Source organism: Solenopsis invicta, chromosome 6 (genome assembly GCF_016802725.1).
Source record: "Solenopsis invicta isolate M01_SB chromosome 6, UNIL_Sinv_3.0, whole genome shotgun sequence".
Lineage (NCBI taxonomy): Eukaryota > Metazoa > Arthropoda > Insecta > Hymenoptera > Formicidae > Solenopsis > Solenopsis invicta.
In genome coordinates this window covers 14,129,866-14,150,081 of record NC_052669.1, presented here as the reverse complement: position 1 = coordinate 14,150,081, position 20,216 = coordinate 14,129,866, and the positions used below count along the sequence as shown (strand labels likewise).

The 20,216-nt window shown below is 32.8% G+C and overlaps 1 protein-coding gene and 3 pseudogenes across 2 annotated transcripts; 2 read left to right on the top strand and 2 right to left on the bottom strand.

The window, feature by feature from the left end:
• Positions 1-5,323: 5,323 nt before the first annotated feature.
• LOC105207279 lies at positions 5,324-5,877 on the bottom strand (annotated as a pseudogene).
• Positions 5,878-9,036: 3,159 nt separating this feature from the next.
• LOC120358006 lies at positions 9,037-13,454 on the bottom strand. Of its 2 annotated transcripts, none has more exons than XM_039450353.1 (4): positions 13,359-13,454; positions 13,102-13,272; positions 9,503-9,710; positions 9,037-9,212 (listed from the first exon to the last, which is right to left on the bottom strand). In XM_039450353.1, exons 2-4 carry the CDS (start codon positions 13,223-13,225, stop codon positions 9,203-9,205), a joined length of 342 nt encoding a protein of 113 aa, XP_039306287.1. In that variant the 5' UTR covers positions 13,226-13,272; positions 13,359-13,454; the 3' UTR covers positions 9,037-9,202. The 2 variants fall into 2 exon arrangements, with proteins under 2 accessions (XP_039306287.1, XP_039306286.1); XM_039450352.1 differs by having other exon boundaries at positions 9,507-9,710.
• A 538-nt stretch (positions 13,455-13,992) lies between these two features.
• Positions 13,993-17,360, top strand: LOC120358094 (annotated as a pseudogene).
• LOC120358093 lies at positions 16,020-17,360 on the top strand (annotated as a pseudogene).
• Positions 17,361-20,216: the final 2,856 nt, after the last annotated feature.

The following is a 20,216-nucleotide window of genomic DNA, read 5'->3' as shown; positions in this document are numbered from 1 at the left end:
TTGAAGCTAATAATAAATCGAGCCGATTTTTGATACCCTGTTCTGAAGTGAAGCGTATTCTAGTCAAAGCGTTCTGCATCGATTAAAACAAATGGTAGTCGGAAGGGACAAGGTCTGGGCTATAAGGCGGGTGAGTCAAAACTTTCCATCCGCTATTTTCCAAATAATTTTTAATCGGAACAGCAACATTAGGCCGAGCGTTGTCATGTTGAAAGATTATGAATTTGTGTCTGTTCGCATTCTGGTCGTTTTTTGGCTATAACTTGCTTTAAACGGATCAATTGTTTGTAGAAGTCTCCCGTGATGGTTTAACCAGGTTTTAGCAGCTTATAGTGGATCACACCCTTCTGATCCCACCAAATACAAAGCATTTACCTTGGCACTATGGATATTCGGCTTCGGCGTTGATGTTCCCGGTTGGCTGGTCTTTACATACGATTTTTTGCGTTTCAGATTGTCGTAGTAAATCTATTTTTCGTTTCCGATGCAGAATAATTCGATGCAAAAAAACTTCCCAGCAAACACAGAACATAGCTGCATCATTGCATTGGAATAACATGTAAGGTAACAGGTGTTATTTCACAATCCTGTAAAGGCAATTTAAAATGTTATTGGGGTACAATATAACTATTTTATGCAACTGTTACATTTTTTTGTTATTTTCTTGTAATATTGAAATAACAGCAACATAACAAAACTTATATAACAGATTTTATATTTTATCTACATTGTTATTAAATAAAATGTTAAATAGTATTTATATTGCATCAGATATAACTATTACATTAAAATTATATTTAAATTTTGAATAGCTTTTAGTAGCGCTATTTTGCGACACCCGATTCACCTTTGATATTCGACTTATCCGAAGTACGACAATCCAGAATTTTGTGATACGTTCGGATTCCCCATTTGAATACTCATTGAATATGACTGCTAAGGTGGATTTAGCTTATCTAGAAGATCGAGAGATTATAAAATATCAGAGAGAACGATTGCTGGAAAGCATTTGGCTGTGGAATCAAATTAAATGCACTCAAAGCTCCGCTCGTAGAAGTTATGGCCATTATTTTGTAAATTTTGTTTATCGCGTGCTAACGCAGCTATCCCAGCAAACACATTGCATCAGCATTGCTATATAATAGCAATGCTGATGCAATGAATTTAAAAGTAACACGCAATATAACGTGTTCGTTACATGTAACGTCTATGTTAGTTATAATTTCCCACTCATAGAACATCATGGTTATATTATATCAACGTAACATGTAACTAAGAGAAAACATTGCTATTATGTAACATCAAAATTGCAATTATATACCAATAACCTAGTTCGTCACTTTGTTACATTAATGTAATGTAGCTATTATGTAAAGCTTTAGTGTTGTTATATTGCTGCAATGATGCTATTTTATTAATCTCAATTAACCTAATTTGCTTCTTGCACATCTTAATCCCAGAAAAGTTTTCAAATTAATTCTAAGCAAAAGTGTTACATCCGGAGGATTTCACGATTTCCCTTTTCGCATCCATTATATAAATTATGCTAAGGGATTGTCTGTAAAATTTACAATACTTATACCCGGAACTCCACGATTTCTCTTTTACAAATAACACTATCACCCGGCTATTATAAGAAAAAAAAATCAAACATTGTTCTCGGAATATATATATATATAATGGCCACATATTACATCCGGAGCAATAAATAGAAGCAAAAAAAGGAGAAATTGTGCGACGACAAAATTAGCAACGATGCTTATTTAATAATTCATATGGACGAACAAAGCCTGGACTCGAAAGAGAAAAAATCTAAACGCTATTAAAGTCTGGCAACAATCAGAGATAAGATTGAGTCGCGACGCCGGACGGAAACTATAAAATCAAAATTTACAACCCGGTTTTGTTTGCTCGAACCTATGTTTCATCACGAACGGAAAGATGATTCATATGGAAAGCGAGTCCCAAATAAACGGACGCGGCGATATAAAAAATAGGGACCGAACGTTCCAAGAAGAGGAACCGTAAGATAACGAATCCCTTAAGCGATTGGGTGATGCAACTGCTCGCCCCTCTTAGTGTTAAGAAAAATCGGGAGAAGATGGAAAATTAGCCAACGAGAGATCATCCGAGAAGATGATTGGTAGTGAGCGTTGGTAAACTACCCAACGAATAAGCTCAAAACTTTGACAACAAGGAATCTCCAAGGAAAGGGAAAAAGCTCAAAAGGCTTTACCCAATCAAATCCTCATCTCACCCACTAAACTAACCCCACACCCTTTTCCTAAGCCCTATAAAATGCGCAATTTCGAACGCCTTGGGCATTCAAAAAATTCCAAGTTCGCACTCACATCCACGCATTCAAGTCCGCACTCACATCCACGTGTTGCAAGTATCAAAGCTGTGCGCGTTATTTTCAAAATCGTTTTGAACTTAGAATCTGTGCTTAAGAATCACATACATTAAGACTCCGAGCAGCTCACCATTGAAGCATCCCCAGAGCGGACAGCCTGCGCTGCGTCAAGCACCTTTCAACCCGCAGATTTCCATAGTTCTTCCCTTTCTCTTCTTGTCTAACTAATAAGTAAGTTTTTTCTTTTTTCTCTTTTTCGGTTTTACTTCAATTTTCCATTCAACTCGCCAGGAATCAACCGCTAATGAGCAATCACAGCCGTTCATGTCCCAGCTCCTTGTTCCCAATATTATTATTTTTATTTCGGATTAATACAGCAATTCTCATTTTAGACAATTCCCGACTTTCTCTCTAAATATTTCTTGAATTTCTATGTAAATGTTTTACTTCTATTCTAAATCTTAGGTTTTGATTTGATTCAATAGTTAAAATATGAATCTCAACGCATAATTACGATTATCATAACCGAAATTAATTAATTCCATCTCCTCCTGTGTATATAATAATGCGTATGGCTTAAGTTTTCAAAAATTAATACCTATGTTAATTCAATATATATATATATATATATATATATATATATATATATATATATAGTTTCTAGATCAATTATTCAAAATGCACCGTTTAGCTTTTTTCAATTAAAATAGGTAATTTACACTAACATTAATTCTTAATTATTTGTATTCTTGATTATTAATCATGTTCCATCTTGTAAATCTCAATGTTTTCAACCCTCAAAAATAATGTTAATTTCATATTAAACATTGTACTTAAATTTTAATCTTGAGAATAATCATTACCTAATCGTTTTTATATTTTAAATAAACTAACTGATTACGTACTCCTGTTTGAGTTGATAATGATCACCTTGTTACACTGGTTTCTTTTTCTATTGAGTAACAATAACCGATTATGTATTTATTTGCTAATTCTTTGAACCTTTATGTATGTAAAACTTAAGTATCAGAATATATGTTAAATTTTAGTTAAGAAGAAGCTCCAATGTAAAAATTTTTATTTCATCAACCCATCTCGTACTCACACACTAACCTCCCGACTCGAAAAGATTGCACTCGGTCCGATCCCGAGTTATAGAGATTGAGTTCTCTGACTCAAATTAGGACCAACGATCGCACGATTCTGAAAGGGCGTTAAAGCGTGTCATTACACGTTGACGCATAATTTCGGAATCATCAAAAGTGCGTTCGGCTCGTGCCGCACATCCCACTAGTGCGGTCACGAGAATAAAAGAGTTTTTGTTGCATCCTTCCCTGCCTTCCTTTCCTTAAGGCTGGATGTAACAAAAGCAAACCAAGCAATTCGTTTGCTTTTACATACTATATTGCTTGATACCTTTAAGTTTATTGCATCAACATTGCTATTATATTACTGTGTTTACTGGGTTCTTTTTGTACCATTCAAGCAACATTTCGAACATACAAAATCGTCGTCCGATATCTCTCGGTTTCAATTCGTATGAAACTTAATGAGACTCCCCTCTTGACGAGATTCAATTATTTGAAATTTTGAGAGTCCTTCATCAATTCTAATCGAATAGATTTTCTCCTGGCTGAAGTATTACTTTTTACAATTTTTTTACAGTTTTTTTTAGGGGGGAGGGGAAAGAGTTTTTACATTTTGATGCAAGTTAGCATCATTAATTAGTAAATTGATTTTCAATTTAATAAAGTAATATTACTATTAATTCAACTTGGAGCTATGATCGAAAAATGTATAATTTAGCGTGCAGTTTAGTAAACAGATATATAAAATCACACAATAAATATTATAGTATGCAGCAGTGACCATTACGGCACTTTGTTTATATTGTCTTTCAAATTAATCGATCAAAAATTAGAAGGTCATGTTAATTTCCTTCATCATGTACCGTCATGTGCTTCGCTCTCAATTTGCCGGCGCCTCTTTCACTATTACATATATTAAATAATTGCTTCAGAATGTTTTGATTGGCTAACAGAATATAAGCACCGCCTCTATGTTTTGCACAAGCTGAAACAAAAATACTGAGAAGAAAAAGGACAATTCTAACCTTACTTGAACATAATTGTATATATCACAAGTTATTACACATAAAATTTACATATGTATAATATTTCTTATATTCGTTAATATTTTTATGCTATATTATTTAAAAAAGGAGGACATTACCTTGATAAATACTGCACACTTGAAAAACTGGCACGCAGGAGGCACACTGCACACAGAGGCAATCAAAAGGATGAAATCGTGGTGATCGCATGATGTCGCACGCGCACTATGCGTCAACTTTTGACTTTCGAAATCGACTTTAAGTCGACAATTTGAAGTCGACAAAAATCACCTAGAAATAGTCAGCTAAACGTCGATTTTAATAGCTGTCTTTAAGTCGGCAAAAAGTCAACTATTAGTTGACAGTCATTTGTGCTGTGTGAGATTTATATTATATATTAGGTGTGAACCTTCCCTATCAGCACAAGGACGTCCACGGGACGTCCTAAGGACGTCCTGTTACGTTGAGCAAGATATCGTAGGGAGTACCTGTTATAATCCTACGACGTCCACAGGCCGTCCCGAGGACTATCTAAGTTGCGCCTCACAATTTCCCATAGACATCCCGTGGACATTTCAATCAGGCGTCCCCAGGACGTCCATAAGTAATCATTGGGACATACCTACCTATTTCATGTACACTTCAGGACCGTTCAGGATTATTTCAGGATTATTTCAGGATTTACGAGGATTATTTCAGGATATTTCGGGATTATTTCAGGATATTTCGGGATTATTTCAGGATATTTCGGGATTATTTCAGGATAATTAAGGATTACTTCAGGATGTTCGAGGATTATTTTAGGATATTTGACGATTATTACAGGCCATTAAAATTATTTTTTAAAAATACACATATTGTATCTCAATCTTAATCTTTATTATTTAAATACAAGCTTACTTGTAGTATAAAATTCGCATCTTCAGGATTATCATCGAAGGAGTGCACAACAACAGGCGTCAATTCGCTTTAGTGCTTCCTTAGGATTCGAACGAAGTCGTCGCTGGCAGTGCAGGAACATTGGTAGCTCTAACGTCGAGCACAACAATTGCAGCTCGAAATACTTCTTCTGGATCTCCTTAGGACAGAAATTCAACCTGTCGTAATCCAAGTCCATCTCGCCGATCGCGACGATCTTGTCCTTGTTATTTAACGACAGGTCCGACAACGACTTCAGGTACTCCTCTGGATTGTCGCATTCCTCATATTTATTGCATCGCGTCGGATGACAACCGACCGTCGAATACAGCCTGTCATCAATTCGCGCTACTCCAAGAACCTACTTGCTATTTTTCTACGCTACCAGCGTGATGATGATCTTCGAGAGGTTGTTCTTCCAACTTCGCTCTAAAATAATCTTGTCTAAATCCGGCTGATGCTTCTGGGACCCGTAATAGATATCGAATAGAATATATCAAAAATAACATCAAACAACATGAATATTTGGCTTAATCCGATAAACTAGCGTCATCTTGGTCATCTTGTTCCGAAACATGTTCCACATTTTTCATTTTATTCACACTAAAAGAATTTATACTAATTAAAATTTCACAACAATGACATTATTATATATTTTTATACATTTTTAAATAATACTTTACATAACGTTTTATTCACGTAGAAATGAAAAAAGGAACTTACTTTCTTTCGTTACGTTCTGATGCATGTCTTAACCAAGACTTAACAGGCACTGAAATAATTTGTTCAGTTGCGTCGGGGAAATAAATTCGTACAGCACCTATAACACGTTAATATACAATAATATTTAAAAGTAACATATATTTATAGTTATGTAAGGTATTTTATATATATTGAACATATAAACAATAAGTACATTATTATTTTATAAAAATAATATGATGTAGTTATTGTCTATCTCTTTCTAACATATATAATAAAAAATACCATATATAACTATTTGATCCCTATTGAAAACGCGCTTATAAAAATGTTTGCACACTTTTTTATCATTCTATCCTTGTTTTATGTCTAATGAACAGTTAAGATTACTGAATACGAATCTTATTGTATTAGTTTAAGTAAATATTGGTTTAACTTACCAAATATAATACTTCTTAAATGCAAATCAAAGAAGGAACGTTTTTTTTTCCCACCAACGTAACTAAATAAGCTTGCAACTGGATCACTTAAAGTTCTTCGCAATATATTAAATGTAAGGGATTTGATGTCTGTTCCTCCTATTTGTGATAGTTGAGTAATCTATAAAGAATATAAATGAGATTAAATCTTTTTGTATGTTATTAGTTTAAAAAAATTATTTTTTTTAAATACATACCAACGCTTTACGATTGATTTTGTTCTCCACTATTAATTTGTCCATTTTCTCTAAGCGTTCCACAGTTTTTAACGGAAAAAATTCCGTGTAATCAACTTCCGAAAATTGTTTTTCTGATTCATCTTTTACGGTAAAAATTTTTATCTGGTTTTGTATATCATTTAATGTTGTTGCAATATTTTGTTGGTGAAATATTCTCGAAATTTTGAAATCTATATCTAATAGTTTTCGTACAATAAATTTTTGTACATCTGACGAAGCTGAAAGATTTTATAAAATTAAAGTTCTTTATAAAATATAAATATACAAATTGTTCTGAAATTCATGATTTCAAATATAGCAAGTTGTCGAAAAGATAAATAAAATTGTAATTTGCAAATTTTTATTTTATGCGGTAATTTTTGAGATATAAAGGTTTAAGACTAGCCAGTAACAAACTGCGCTTAGATGGTATGCATATCCATGAATTGCGCGTGTACCAATGATCGTATGACAGGTGACCATCTAAATCATCTAATCTGATTGACCGACTTTAAGCCTTTACATCTTCAAACTACTGTTTGAATTAAAAATTTCTAAATAACTGTTTCACTTTATTTTTCAAAAACTTTCTTGCTATACTATTTTGATTCGTAAATTTTGGAACATCGTCTATTACAAAGCAATATGATTAGTACTTACATGTGTTAACAGTATGAGTTTTAAAATGTTCAAATTCGAATACATCTTTTTCTCCGTCATCTGTGATATGATCAAAATCATATCCTATGAATAAAAATATAAAATGTTCAAATTATATGACTTTAATTCAGACGTAATTTAGTATTATTGTAATATGAAATATGTGTGTGTGTGTGTGTGGTGTGTGCATAAGTGCGCATGTGTGTGTGTGCACGTGTATAAATTTCTTACCTGTATTAATTTTTGAAGAACTAGCTTCTTCTATATAAGGATTTTTGGATTTATTTATCGTTTCATTTATCGTTTCCGACAGTTTTAATACGGGTTTGCCTAATTGAAAGAAAAAATTGCTGCATTATGAATCTTATGAAAATTGCATTGCGAACCAATACACATGTATAATACGAGGTGTGTTCAAAAAGTATCGCGAATTTTGAATTTTCGCGGGTTACGTATATTCGAATTTCGATCTTTTTGTGGCGTTATGTTGGTACTCATGTCTCTCACTTATGCCGACAAGCTCGGCCATTTTGAATGTTCACTTAATTGTTGACAGCTGCTTTGCTTGCACGTGTTTTGGATCGTCTTCGATTTTTACCTATTCAAAAAAATGGATCAAAGAACCTGTATCAAATTTTGTGTGAAAAACGAAATTAAGTGCGCGGATGCATTCCGAATGTTGACTGTGGCATACGGAGAAGCTACCTTGGACCGAAGCAACGTTTATCGGTGGTACAAAATGTTCTCAGAAGGCCGAGAAGATGTGAACGACGAAGAGCGTGCCGGACGCCCGAGCACTTCAACAACAGACGAAAAAATTAATGAAGTGGAGAAAATGGTATTGGCCAATCGTCGAATCACCGTTAGAGAAGTTGCTGAGGACCTAAACATATCGATTGGCTCGTGCCATTCGATTTTTATCAATGATTTGGGCATGAGACGGGTCGCCGCGAAATTCGTACCAAACGCCCCTGCTCACACATCGTTGCTTGTGCGCGACTTTTTGGCCAAAAACAACACACTAATGATGCCGCAACCACCGTATTCCCCAGATCTGGCCCCCTGTGACTTTTTCTTGTTCCGTAAACTGAAGAGGCCCATGAAAGGACGACGTTACGCTACGCTTGACGCGATAAAGACGGCATCGAAGGAGGAGCTGAACAAGATAAAAAAAAAATGATTTTTTGAAGTGCTTCGAAGATTGGAAAAACCGTTGGCACAAGTGTATAATATCTCATGGGGATTACTTTGAAGGGGACAATAGATATTCATGAATAAATAAATAATTTTTGAAAAAACACAAAATTCGCGATACTTTTTGAACACACCTCGTATTCTTAGTCCCATATTCTTAGTCCATCTTTAAGAAATAATTAAGGATTCCTTATTCTTATCTGTTTTTGTCTCGCGTACTACATTTTGCAATACGCGAGACAAAAACCGGACAGAGACGAGGAATCTTGATTTCTCAAGGAAAGATTACGAATACAATCGTGAATATCTTCACTTACTTTTACATGATGACGTTTTACATGATTTTTCAAGTACATTTTCAGATGTAGTAATAGGAATGCTTTTTTGTGGAATTTTTGGATAAGCGGGTACGTGAACTCTTTTTTCTTCTTCGGAGAAGCTTTCTTCGCTACTTTTGACAGTTTTCGCTCTGTTCTTTCTACTTTTTTTGGAAATTTCATTATCCTCACTTTGAGAATTAATATCTGATATATATTCAATTTTTTTTTAAATTTTCATTCCTTTATCATATGTATCTGAATAAAAGAAAATACGGTAAATAGTATTATTACTAGAAAATAATATTAAAACAACAAAAAATATTTTAATTTGTATATAAAAAATATTTGTTAATTATAATTTAGCCAAAAAGTATCATTAATTAATGTTTCTACAAAATTTCTAGAAGTCATATAACAGATACATACTTTATTAATATTTTTATTTTGACGATTATCAAAGAACAGATAGAAGTAAAACATTGTAGTTTATGTAAACGATTATTATCAATGTAATTATGTACTATTCTACAAGTAGATTCTTATACCTACTCGTAGTTGTCCAGAATTTTTTTATTTCATGCTGTGGCCAATCATCCATTTTTGAAACACATTTTTTTACTGCCTTTCTAAACTTTTCATTATTGGAGAAAGTCGGCCAATATGCATGTTTTTTATCTTCGGTTATCCAAGAGGATGATATCATTTGCACTCCATCATTAAATTCTATTACAGCGTATTGCTCCATAATTAAAACTGATAAAAGTAAACACATATATCACATATACTTTAAAAAGTCAAGTACATTTTACTAATGCAATTTGTGAACATAAAACATATTTAACTTCTAATAATGGTAACTTATATTTATTTTTATCATAACTTAGAAATTCTTGTACTTCAAATTCAATATATATTTGAGTTTGATTTGATTCTAATATAAATAAAGATAAAATAGATAAGTGTAGCTTTACCAAATGATACTAGAATTAATGATTCTGATGAAATTAATTTAAGTTAATTTCTATAAAAGATGACATTTATCAAGTAAAAAAGAAAATAGCTTGTATTCTTATTAGAGTAAGTTTCTAAATATAAAACAATAAAAATAAGGACAAAAATAAAAAATCTGTAATTTTTGTAGCATCGAAAATATATATGTAGTCTTTTAATATCAAATATTTTATAATATCATTATTCATTATAAATACATATACCTTTTAATAGAAATGAAAATACGCACGACTACTGTAATACATTTATTACAATAAACTTATTGTTTAAGTCGACAAAGCAGTTATAGAGGTTTGAATAGATTAATAGATTCTACACACAACTTACCCTTCTACTTTAACAATCTTTGAATTTCCAATTCTTGTACAGATCAATACCACGTGTTAAAAAAATCAAGCACTGACCAAGTAACTATCAAAGTACCATATAATGCTAAAAACAGTCTTTCGTTATCTTGCTATTATCCTCAGGTATCATTACAGATATCATTTCCGGTTGACACTTATACAGAAGCAGGCGGTGGGGACAAACAGGAAGAAAATACGTCGTCTGCAGAACTATTGACATTTATTTGGTTAAGATGCTGGTGCATCTGTCGATGATAACGGCATTCGCTGATTACAGATCCTAACCTCTAATATTATTGTAATATACATTATGTTGTTGAATTACCTTAAAAAATCACGCTGTCGAGAACACGCTTGCCACATCGTCTACAAAACGTTTCGCAAGCAGAAAATACATCGAAACCGGAATATACTAATAAAATCCCGCTTAATTAGAATGGAGTGTCTTCTATATTTTCCACGTGTGTTAATAATAATCTATTACTATTGTCCGTGTCCGGCATCCGGTTCTCGAAGTCTCGGTGGCGCTTTCCCCCCATTCCTCTCACCCCGAGCGCCATACGCCACGAGAAGTAGGACCGTTTAAGCGTCGTCTACAATAGAGACTTAAGCCTTTAGCCCTAAGAAATTGACCAATAATAGTTGACTTGTAGAAGAATAATCGATTGTGTTTGGCCAATTTCTTAGGGCTAAAGGCTTAAAGCCTGGTTTATGCAAGCAATAACCGCTAACCAATAGTAATAGATTATTATTAACACACGTGAAAAATATAGAAGACACTCCATTCTAATTATGCGGGATTTCATTAGCATATCCCGGTTTCGATGTATTTTCTGCTTGCGAAACGTTTTGTAGACGATGTGGCAAGCGTGTTCTCGACAGCGTGATTTTTAAAGGTAATTCAACAACATAATGTATATTACAATAATATTAGAGGTTAGGATCTGTAATCAGCGAATGCCGTTATCATTGACAGATGCACCAGCAACTTAACCAAATAAATGTAAATAGTTCTGCAGACGACGTATTTTCTTCCTGTTTGTCCCCACCGCCTGCTTCTGCATAAGTGTCAACCGGAAATGATATCTGTAATGATACCTGAGGAAAAAAGCAAGCTAACGAAAGACAGTGTTTTTAACATTATATGGTACTTTGAGGAATCATCAGCGATTTACGGTGTCACAGGTAAGGTACAAGATAAAAATGTTATTATTTGACTTATTAACGATATTATAGTCTCCTATTTTTTCATACAAACTAGTAACGTGTCATAAAGACATGTAATCGCATGAGCAGAAATAAGATTTTTTTTATTTCTGCTTATTCTTATAACATTTTTTATAAACATATATTCCAAAACATTTATTACGGCAAAGATATAAAACGTGTAATTATCCTTTAATTTTAAACTCTCAAATGTTTGCGAAATAACGCGACAAATTGTAAGGTTAGATATTAATTTACATATATATTTTTTAAGGGAACTAGATATGAACAGTAACTAGATATTTTTATAAAGTTAAAGATGTCACGTGAAAATAGATTTTATACAATTAATTCTGTAAGTCAAAGAAAAATTCGAAAGATAGAAGTTGATGTAATTAGCGAAGCATTAAATACATCATGTAATAATGTAACTGACGTGTCATCAGTATCTAATGAATCTCATATATATCCTTCGACATCTAATGAATCTCATATATATCCTTCGACATCTAATGAATCTCATATATATCCTTCGACATCAGGATTAAACGATAATTTACTTGTCGGAAGAGAGATAGATACCGATTTATCAAATGATACAAACAGTGATTCAGATGAAATTAATTCTGTATCAAGCAGTGAAAATGAGCAACAAATAAGAGACTTTCAGATTAATAATGAGAATGAGGATGTAGATATTGATTTCAAAACATTTCTTGCTAATTGGGCAGTCAAAGAAAATGTTTCGCAACAAGCACTACGTAATCTTGTACATGGTATAAGACAGTATACTTGTGACAATTGTCATTCTAACATACCATCTGATCCTAGAACACTTCTGCGTACTCCAAGAAATACTGATATTAGACAATGTGCTGGAGGAGAATATTACTACTTTGGATTACTAAAGTCAATTGAAAATATTTTGTCATTTAATTCCATAAATCCAACTGATATAAAAATATCCATAAATATTGATGGATTGCCATTATCTAAATCTTCACAACAACAGTTGTGGCCAATTTTAGGTTCCATAGAACAATCAAAGCAAGTTTTCATTATTGGAGCATATTATGGCAAACAAAAACCTTGTAATTTAGAAGACTTTTTACGAGACTTTATAGAGGAAGCAAAATTATTATGTCAGGATGGAATTGTTATTGATAATGAACACATTCAATGCAGTATACATTCTATAATATGTGATACACCAGCTAAAGCGTTTATCTTACAAATTAAAGGACATACTGGTTATTCCAGTTGCACAAAATGTACAACTGAAGGTGATTTCCGTTGTAATAAGGTTTGTTTCCCTGAAATAAATGCTCCATTGAGAACAGATCTCCATTTTAGATCAAAAATCGATGAAAATCATCATATTGGTACATCGATTGTTGAAGAAATTCCAAATTTTGATCTAATAAATAATGTACCACTGGATTATATGCATTTGGTTTGTCTTGGAATTACGCGACGATTGGTATATCTATGGCTATTCGGCGAATTAAAACATCGTTTGGAAAATAGAAAATGTCAAATGATATCATCACATTTAGAAAATGTATTAAAAAAACACGTACCTTCTGAATTTGTACGAAAACCTCGATCACTAACTTTGGTTAAATTATGGAAAGCTACCGAATTTCGACAGTTACTTCTGTATGTAGGACCTGTAGCTTTTAAAGATATTCTTCGTCGTGACATATATGATCACTTTGTAACGTTACATGCAGCTATTAGAATATTATGTTCTACAGAAGCACAAAATTTATTTAATTATTGTCAGGAATTGCTGGAACATTTCGTTACATCATTTGGATTGATTTATGGTACTCACAACGTCTCTCATAATGTACACGGTCTCATCCATCTTGTGCAGAATGTAAAAAAATTTGGTCCACTAGATAATTTTAGTGCATTTAAATACGAAAATTTTTTACAAACATTAAAAAAACTATTGAAAAAGTATGACAAACCATTGCAACAAATTGTTCGAAGATATATTGAATATGAAGAAAATAAAATACCAGAAAAATTAACGATAGAAGAAAATGAAAACTTTAAATTAGATATGAGATCTATTCACACATCTGGGCCATTAATACATGGTTGTTGCAATCCACAATATAAAATAATAACAAAAACAAATATGACATTACGAATAGATGTAACAGGAGATAACTGTTGTGCATTAATCGATGAAACTATTGTGCTAATAAAGAATATAGCATTCAATAGAGATCTTAATGCAAATGTAATTATCGGTCATAAATTTTTACATAAACAAGATTTTTACAAAATTCCATGTCCGTCATCATTATTAAAAATATTTACTGTACATGGTTTAAGCGAATTACAAATATGGCCAATAAAAAATATTCATAAAAAATATGTTAAATTACCATTATCAGAAGATAAATTTGTGATATTTCCATTGTTGCACTGAAAGAAATATTGTCAGCAATTGAAAATTATCATCCAGTGTCCAAAAAAGTAGAAAGAACAGAGCGAAAACTGTCATAAGTACCGAAGAAAGCTTCTCCGAAGAAGAAAAAAGAGTTCACGTACCCTCTTATCCAAAAATTCCACAAAAAAGCATTCCTATTACTACATCTGAAAATGTACTTAAAAAATCATGTAAAACGTCATCATGTAAATAAGTCCAAAAATCTTTATATATTATAGAAGAAGCTAGTTCTTCAAAAATTAATACAGGTAAAAAATGTACTCACGTGCACACATGCACACTTATGCACACACCACACACACATATTCCATATTACAATAATACGAAATTACGTCTGAATTAAAGTCAAATAATTTGAACATTTTATATTTTTATTCATGGGATATGATTTTGATCATATCACAGATGACGGAGAAAAAAATGTATTCGAATTTGAACATTTTCAAACTCATACTGTTAACACATGTAAGTACTAATCATATTGCTTTGTAATAGACGATGTTCCAAAATTTACGAATCAAAATATAGTATAGCAAGAAAGTTTTTGAAAAATAAAGTAAAACAGTTATATAGAAATTTTTAATTCAAACAGTAGTTTGAAGATGTAAAGGCTTAAAGTCGGTCAATCAGATCAGATGATTTAGATGGTCACCTGTCATACGATCATTGGTACACGCGCAATTCATGGATATGCATACCATCTAAGCGCAGTTTGTTACTGGCTAGTCTTAAACCTTTATATCTCAAAAATTACGGCATAAAATAAAAATTTGCAAATTACAATTTTATTTATCTTTTCGACGACTTGCTATATTTGAAATCATGAATTTCAGAACAATTTGTATATTTATATTTTATAAAGAACTTTAATTTTATAAAATCTTTCAGCTTCGTCAGATGTACAAAAATTTATTCTGCGAAAACTATTAGATATAGATTTCAAAATTTCGAGAATATTTCACCAACAAAATATTGCAACGACAACATTAAATGATATACAAAACCAGATAAAAATTTTTACCCTAGAAGATAAATCAGAAAAACGAATTTCGGAAGTTGATTACATGGAATTTTTTCCGTTAAAAACTGTGGAACACTTAGAGAAAATCGCAAAATTAATAATGGAGAACAAAATCAATTGTAAAGCGTTGGTATGTATTTTAAAAAAATAATTTTTTAAACTAATAACATACAAAAAGATTTAATCTCATTTATATTTTTTATAGATTATTGAACTATCACGAATAGGAGGAACAGACATCAAATCCCTTACATTTAATATATTGCGAAGAACTTTAAGTGATCCAGTTGCAAGCTTATTTAGTTACGTTGGTGGGAAAAAAAACGTTCCTTCTTTGATTTGCATTTAAGAAGTATTATAATTGGTAAGTTAAACCAATATTTACTTAAACTAATACAATAAGATTCGTATTCAGTAATCTTAACTGTTCATTAGACATAAAACAAGGATAGAATGATAAAAAAGTGTGCAAACATTTTTATAAGCGCGTTTTCAATAGGGATCAAATAGTTATATATGGTATTTTTTATTATATATGTTAGAAAGAGATAGACAATAACTACATCATATTATTTTTATAAAATAATAATGTACTTATTGTTTATATGTTCAATATATATAAAATACCTTACATAACTATAAATATATGTTACTTTTAAATATTATTGTATATTAACGTGTTATAGGTGCTGTACGAATTTATTTCCCCGACACAACTGAACAAATTATTTCAGTGCCTGTTAAGTCTTGGTTAAGACATGCATCAGAACGTAACGAAAGAAAGTAAGTTCCTTTTTTCATTTCTACGTGAATAAAACGTTATGTAAAGTATTATTTAAAAATGTATAAAAATATATAATAATGTCATTGTTGTGAAATTTTAATTAGTATAAATTCTTTTAGTGTGAATAAAATGAAAAATGTGGAACATGTTTCGGAACAAGATGACCAAGATGACGCTAGTTTATCGGATTAAGCCAAATATTCATGTTGTTTGATGTTATTTTTGATATATTCTATTCGATATCTATTACGGGTCCCAGAAGCATCAGCCGGATTTAGACAAGATTATTTTAGAGCGAAGTTGGAAGAACAACCTCTCGAAGATCATCATCACGCTGGTAGCGTAGAAAAATAGCAAGTAGGTTCTTGGAGTAGCGCGAATTGATGACAGGCTGTATTCGACGGTCGGTTGTCATCCGACGCGATGCAATAAATATGAGGAATGCGACAATCCAGAGGAGTACCTGAAGTCGTTGTCGGACCTGTCGTTAAATAACAAGGACAAGATCGTCGCGATCGGCGAGATGGACTTGGATTACGACAGGTTGAATTTCTGTCCTAAGGAGACCCAGAAGAAGTATTTCGAGCTGCAATTGTTGTGCTCGACGTTAATGCTACTAATGTTCCTGCACTGTCGCAACGCCAGTGACGACTTCATGTAAATCCTGATGAAGCACAAAAACGAATTGACGGCGGGCGTCGTGCACTCCTTCGATGGTAATCCTAAAGATGCGAATTCCATACTACAATTAAGCTTGTATATCGGTATCAATGGATGTTCGTTGAAGACAGAGGAAAATCTTTTCGCGATCACTACCATTTTCGCAAACAGACTCGTGAAAGAGACCGATTGCCCGTGTTGTGAAATCAGAGCGACGCACGCGTTTGCGAATGATGTTATCACGAAATTTTCGTTTGCAAATTGAACTTTATGATTCATGTGTAAGTAAAAGTTTTTGATTGTGATACAACAATATGTATGTAGTCTCTCACTGAAAGTCACAAGCACAACATCTATTCGTGAGATACGATCCAAGAAGAGCACGCATCTTTCCGTTTATTTCTTTTCCCTTCATCTGTGACTGAAAATCTGACCATCTTACAATAATCGTTATTGACAAGGAAATTATTTTTCACATCGGACTTCCTTACATTCTCGCCTATCAACGTAGAACTTGGACACAATAAAAACAAGACACCGTCACAGCATTTTTGTTTAATCTGTCATAACTCTTTTCACTTTTATTTATATTTATATTTTGTTATTTACTCACATTTTTATTTATTTATTCTAACTGCGTGTTCACTTCTTGGATCGAAGGCTCACATGAGGCTCCTGTAATTCGCGATATTATTATTTAATTTATCTATTTTTATTTGCGGTTTCTCGTTTGTTTTTTATAAGAAAATGTTTTTCACTGATGAAGGCTCTGTGTAGCACGAAACGCGTTTGATTTATGTATTAATAATGTTTAAAGGAATTTTTGACTCTTCGTTTGATTATAATAATTTATATGTATTAATCCTATTTTGAATAAACCTGCCCGTTATAGGCCTATTTGTCTTAACTTTCTTGTTTACTCATTGACACGAGCTTGTCACTACCTATTTTATTTAATATGTATTTTGTAAGAATAATTTTAATGGTTCTGTATAATCCTCAAACATCCTAAAGTAATCCTCAAATATCCTGAAATTATTTTTTTCAATGCATAATTCTGTATTTTAAAAAAATTCATAAATGGTTATCACGCACCGACAGCCCACGGATCCCGTTTGTGCGTTGCATTGGTTAGTATATGCTGAAATTATGTGTTGGACGTGTTTATAATCTATACCTCCTGTACAAACCTCCAAGGGGCGTCCAAAGGATGTCTTAAGGACGACCATGGGATGTTCCGAGGACGCCCTAAAGGTGTTTTTGGGATGTTCTTAGGATGCCCATGGGAAGTCCTGGGATGTTATAATGCCCTAAACCCGTCCCATTCACATCCCAGGACATTTAGGACGGATTTAGGATCATCCTGAGGATATCTTGTGCTATTAGGGTTAATTCCTGTCGCTCGCTACTAGAGGGTGCTGGCTTCAACGCTGGCGAGTTTCGACGACGAACTCTATGTCTTTTGTAGTTTAGACATTGCCAAAAATAATTCAATTCTCATAGATTAGATTTCTCGACACCAAAGACATTTTCCAATCGACTGAAAATGAATCGCAATAAGCTGTTTTTCCGACATGTGCTTCTTCACTACTTCGACCTAAAAAAAACCGCAGCTGAAGCACATCGCTTATTATCCAAAGTGTATGGTAACGAAACTCCATCGGAAAGAACTTGTAGAGTTTGGTCGGAACGCTTCCGAAACGAGAGCCGAAAAAATTTGAAAATGTCGAGCTGCAAGAATTGCTCGATGAGAATCCAGCCCAAACGCTTTTAGAGTTGTCGGAACAGTTAAATGTTACTACAATGGCCGTCTCAAAACGCTTGCATGCCATGGAAAAGATTCAGAAAGAAGGAAAATGGCTGCCATATGAGTTGTCAAAAAATGCCATTTTGAAAATGCCTTTTCACTATTGCAACTTCTTTGCTTGCCAGGCAAAGAAAAAAAAGTTTTTTGTGGCGCATCGTGACTGGCGATGAAAAATGGATTTATTTTGATAATCCCAAACGAAAAAATTTATGGGAACCCGGCCAACCATCCGCTTCAACGCCGAAAAGGAATATTCACGGGCATAAGACCTTGTTGTGCGTTTGGTGGAACCAGAAAAGTGTGCTGTATTACGAACTCTTCGGTCCAAATGAAACCCTCACAGCTGATCGCTACCAACAGCAATTATGCCGATTAAGTGACGTATTGATGCAAAAAAGATCATCCGTAGTCAACAATTGATGCAAAGTCATTTTGTTGCATGATAACGCTCGACCGCATGTCGCGAAAAGCATGAAGCTGGGGGTCTATTACGGTTCTCGGATTGGGTGAAAATGACGAAAGTGAGCAACTCACCCAATTACCGTTAATTTCACCTTGTGAAAATACAAAATTATTCACGTGAGCGGGTTCGGCACAAAATTTAGCAGTAAAATGGTGAAATGAGACAGAGATAAAAAGAAACATCTTGAAGAATATAGTAATCCCAGCATACGACGGATTATTTAATAATTGTGGTAAGAAATCGAAGAAATAATGTATTGTTAAGAATACGAAGAAAATTACGAAATGCTTCTAATCCATTTAATATACCGGAAAACGAATTTTGCAGTCTTTACAGGTACATGTAATTTTTTTGTATCTTTAGAGGTTATATTTTCATATAGATGACATACGTACAATAAAAACTAAAAATACAGTTGAGTAAAATAAGCGCATTGTAAACTTTTTTATAATTTTTCAGATTATCCAAAGAAGCTGTGCAATCTCTTATTGAAGATATACCACCTCTACTACCGAATCCAAGACGATGTCATGCAGTTTCTGTTGAATTACAAGTATTAAAATTAGAATATTATTTCAAAGTAATATAATTATTTTTTTTTTAGAAATTTGATATTTATTGTGACAATAACTTTCTAGGTTCTAACTGCATTGAATTTTATAGCTTCTGGTTCATATCAAAAGCGAGTTGGCCAAGATTATTTATCATGAGTCAACCAACAGTTAGTAAAATTCTACGCAATGTAGTCAATGCATTGAATATTATAATGAATGATTGGATTCAATTTCCAATCAAGGATGCAGAAATTCAGCATGTTAAAGAAATGTAACTATATATAAATAAATTTAATAAATTTATTTTATGATGAAATAATAACCCAGCAAACACCAAATATAAATGTAATATAACGTAGGAGCAACACGTAATATAACAGATGTTTTCCTATAATTATATTATAATTATGTAACCTTCCTTTAAATATACAATATAACTTGGTTATAAAACTATTATAAAACTCCGTTATTTACATGTAATACTACCGAATAATAACATAACTGCAATGTTGCGTATTACCTAACAATTATTACATTGACAGTATGATGATGTTATATAATTTGAATTACGCGGGATTCCAACCTAATAGCATTACATTGCACGCTTCCGTTCTTTCCGTTGGTTCTCATCATAGGAGAAGGACGCCTTTGCAACTCCTGAAGATAATCCAAGGAAATCTTGTCACTTTTTTAATCAAACTGTAATTCATTGAACGTAATGTAAAGGTACGAAGTTTTCCCATTTTTATTAATTTATATAATACTTATATGAAATATGAAGAGTACATTAAGATAAAATTTGCATAATTAAAGGTTAGAATCGAAAGTCGCATATACAATCAGAGATTGGCACAATTGTTTTCAAAGTAAAATACATTTTTCCCTTGATGTCCCACGTTAAATTGTTTTAAGTGTGACAATTGCAAAAAATTATACTAA

Excerpts from the sequence above, each read along its gene's own strand:
- LOC120358006 (XM_039450352.1), bottom strand. The coding sequence starts at position 13,225 with ATGTCACGACGAAGAATATCTTTAAAAGCTACAGGTCCTACATACAGA. Across the intron at positions 9,711-13,101 it reads TTTTCGTACAAATTCAGAAG|TTTTAATTATGGAGCAATAC; the intron begins GTACGTGTTTTT and ends TACTTTTATCAG. Across the intron at positions 9,213-9,506 it reads AAAATTCTGGACAACTACGA|ATACATATGATAAAGGAATG; the intron begins GTAGGTATAAGA and ends TCTTTTATTCAG.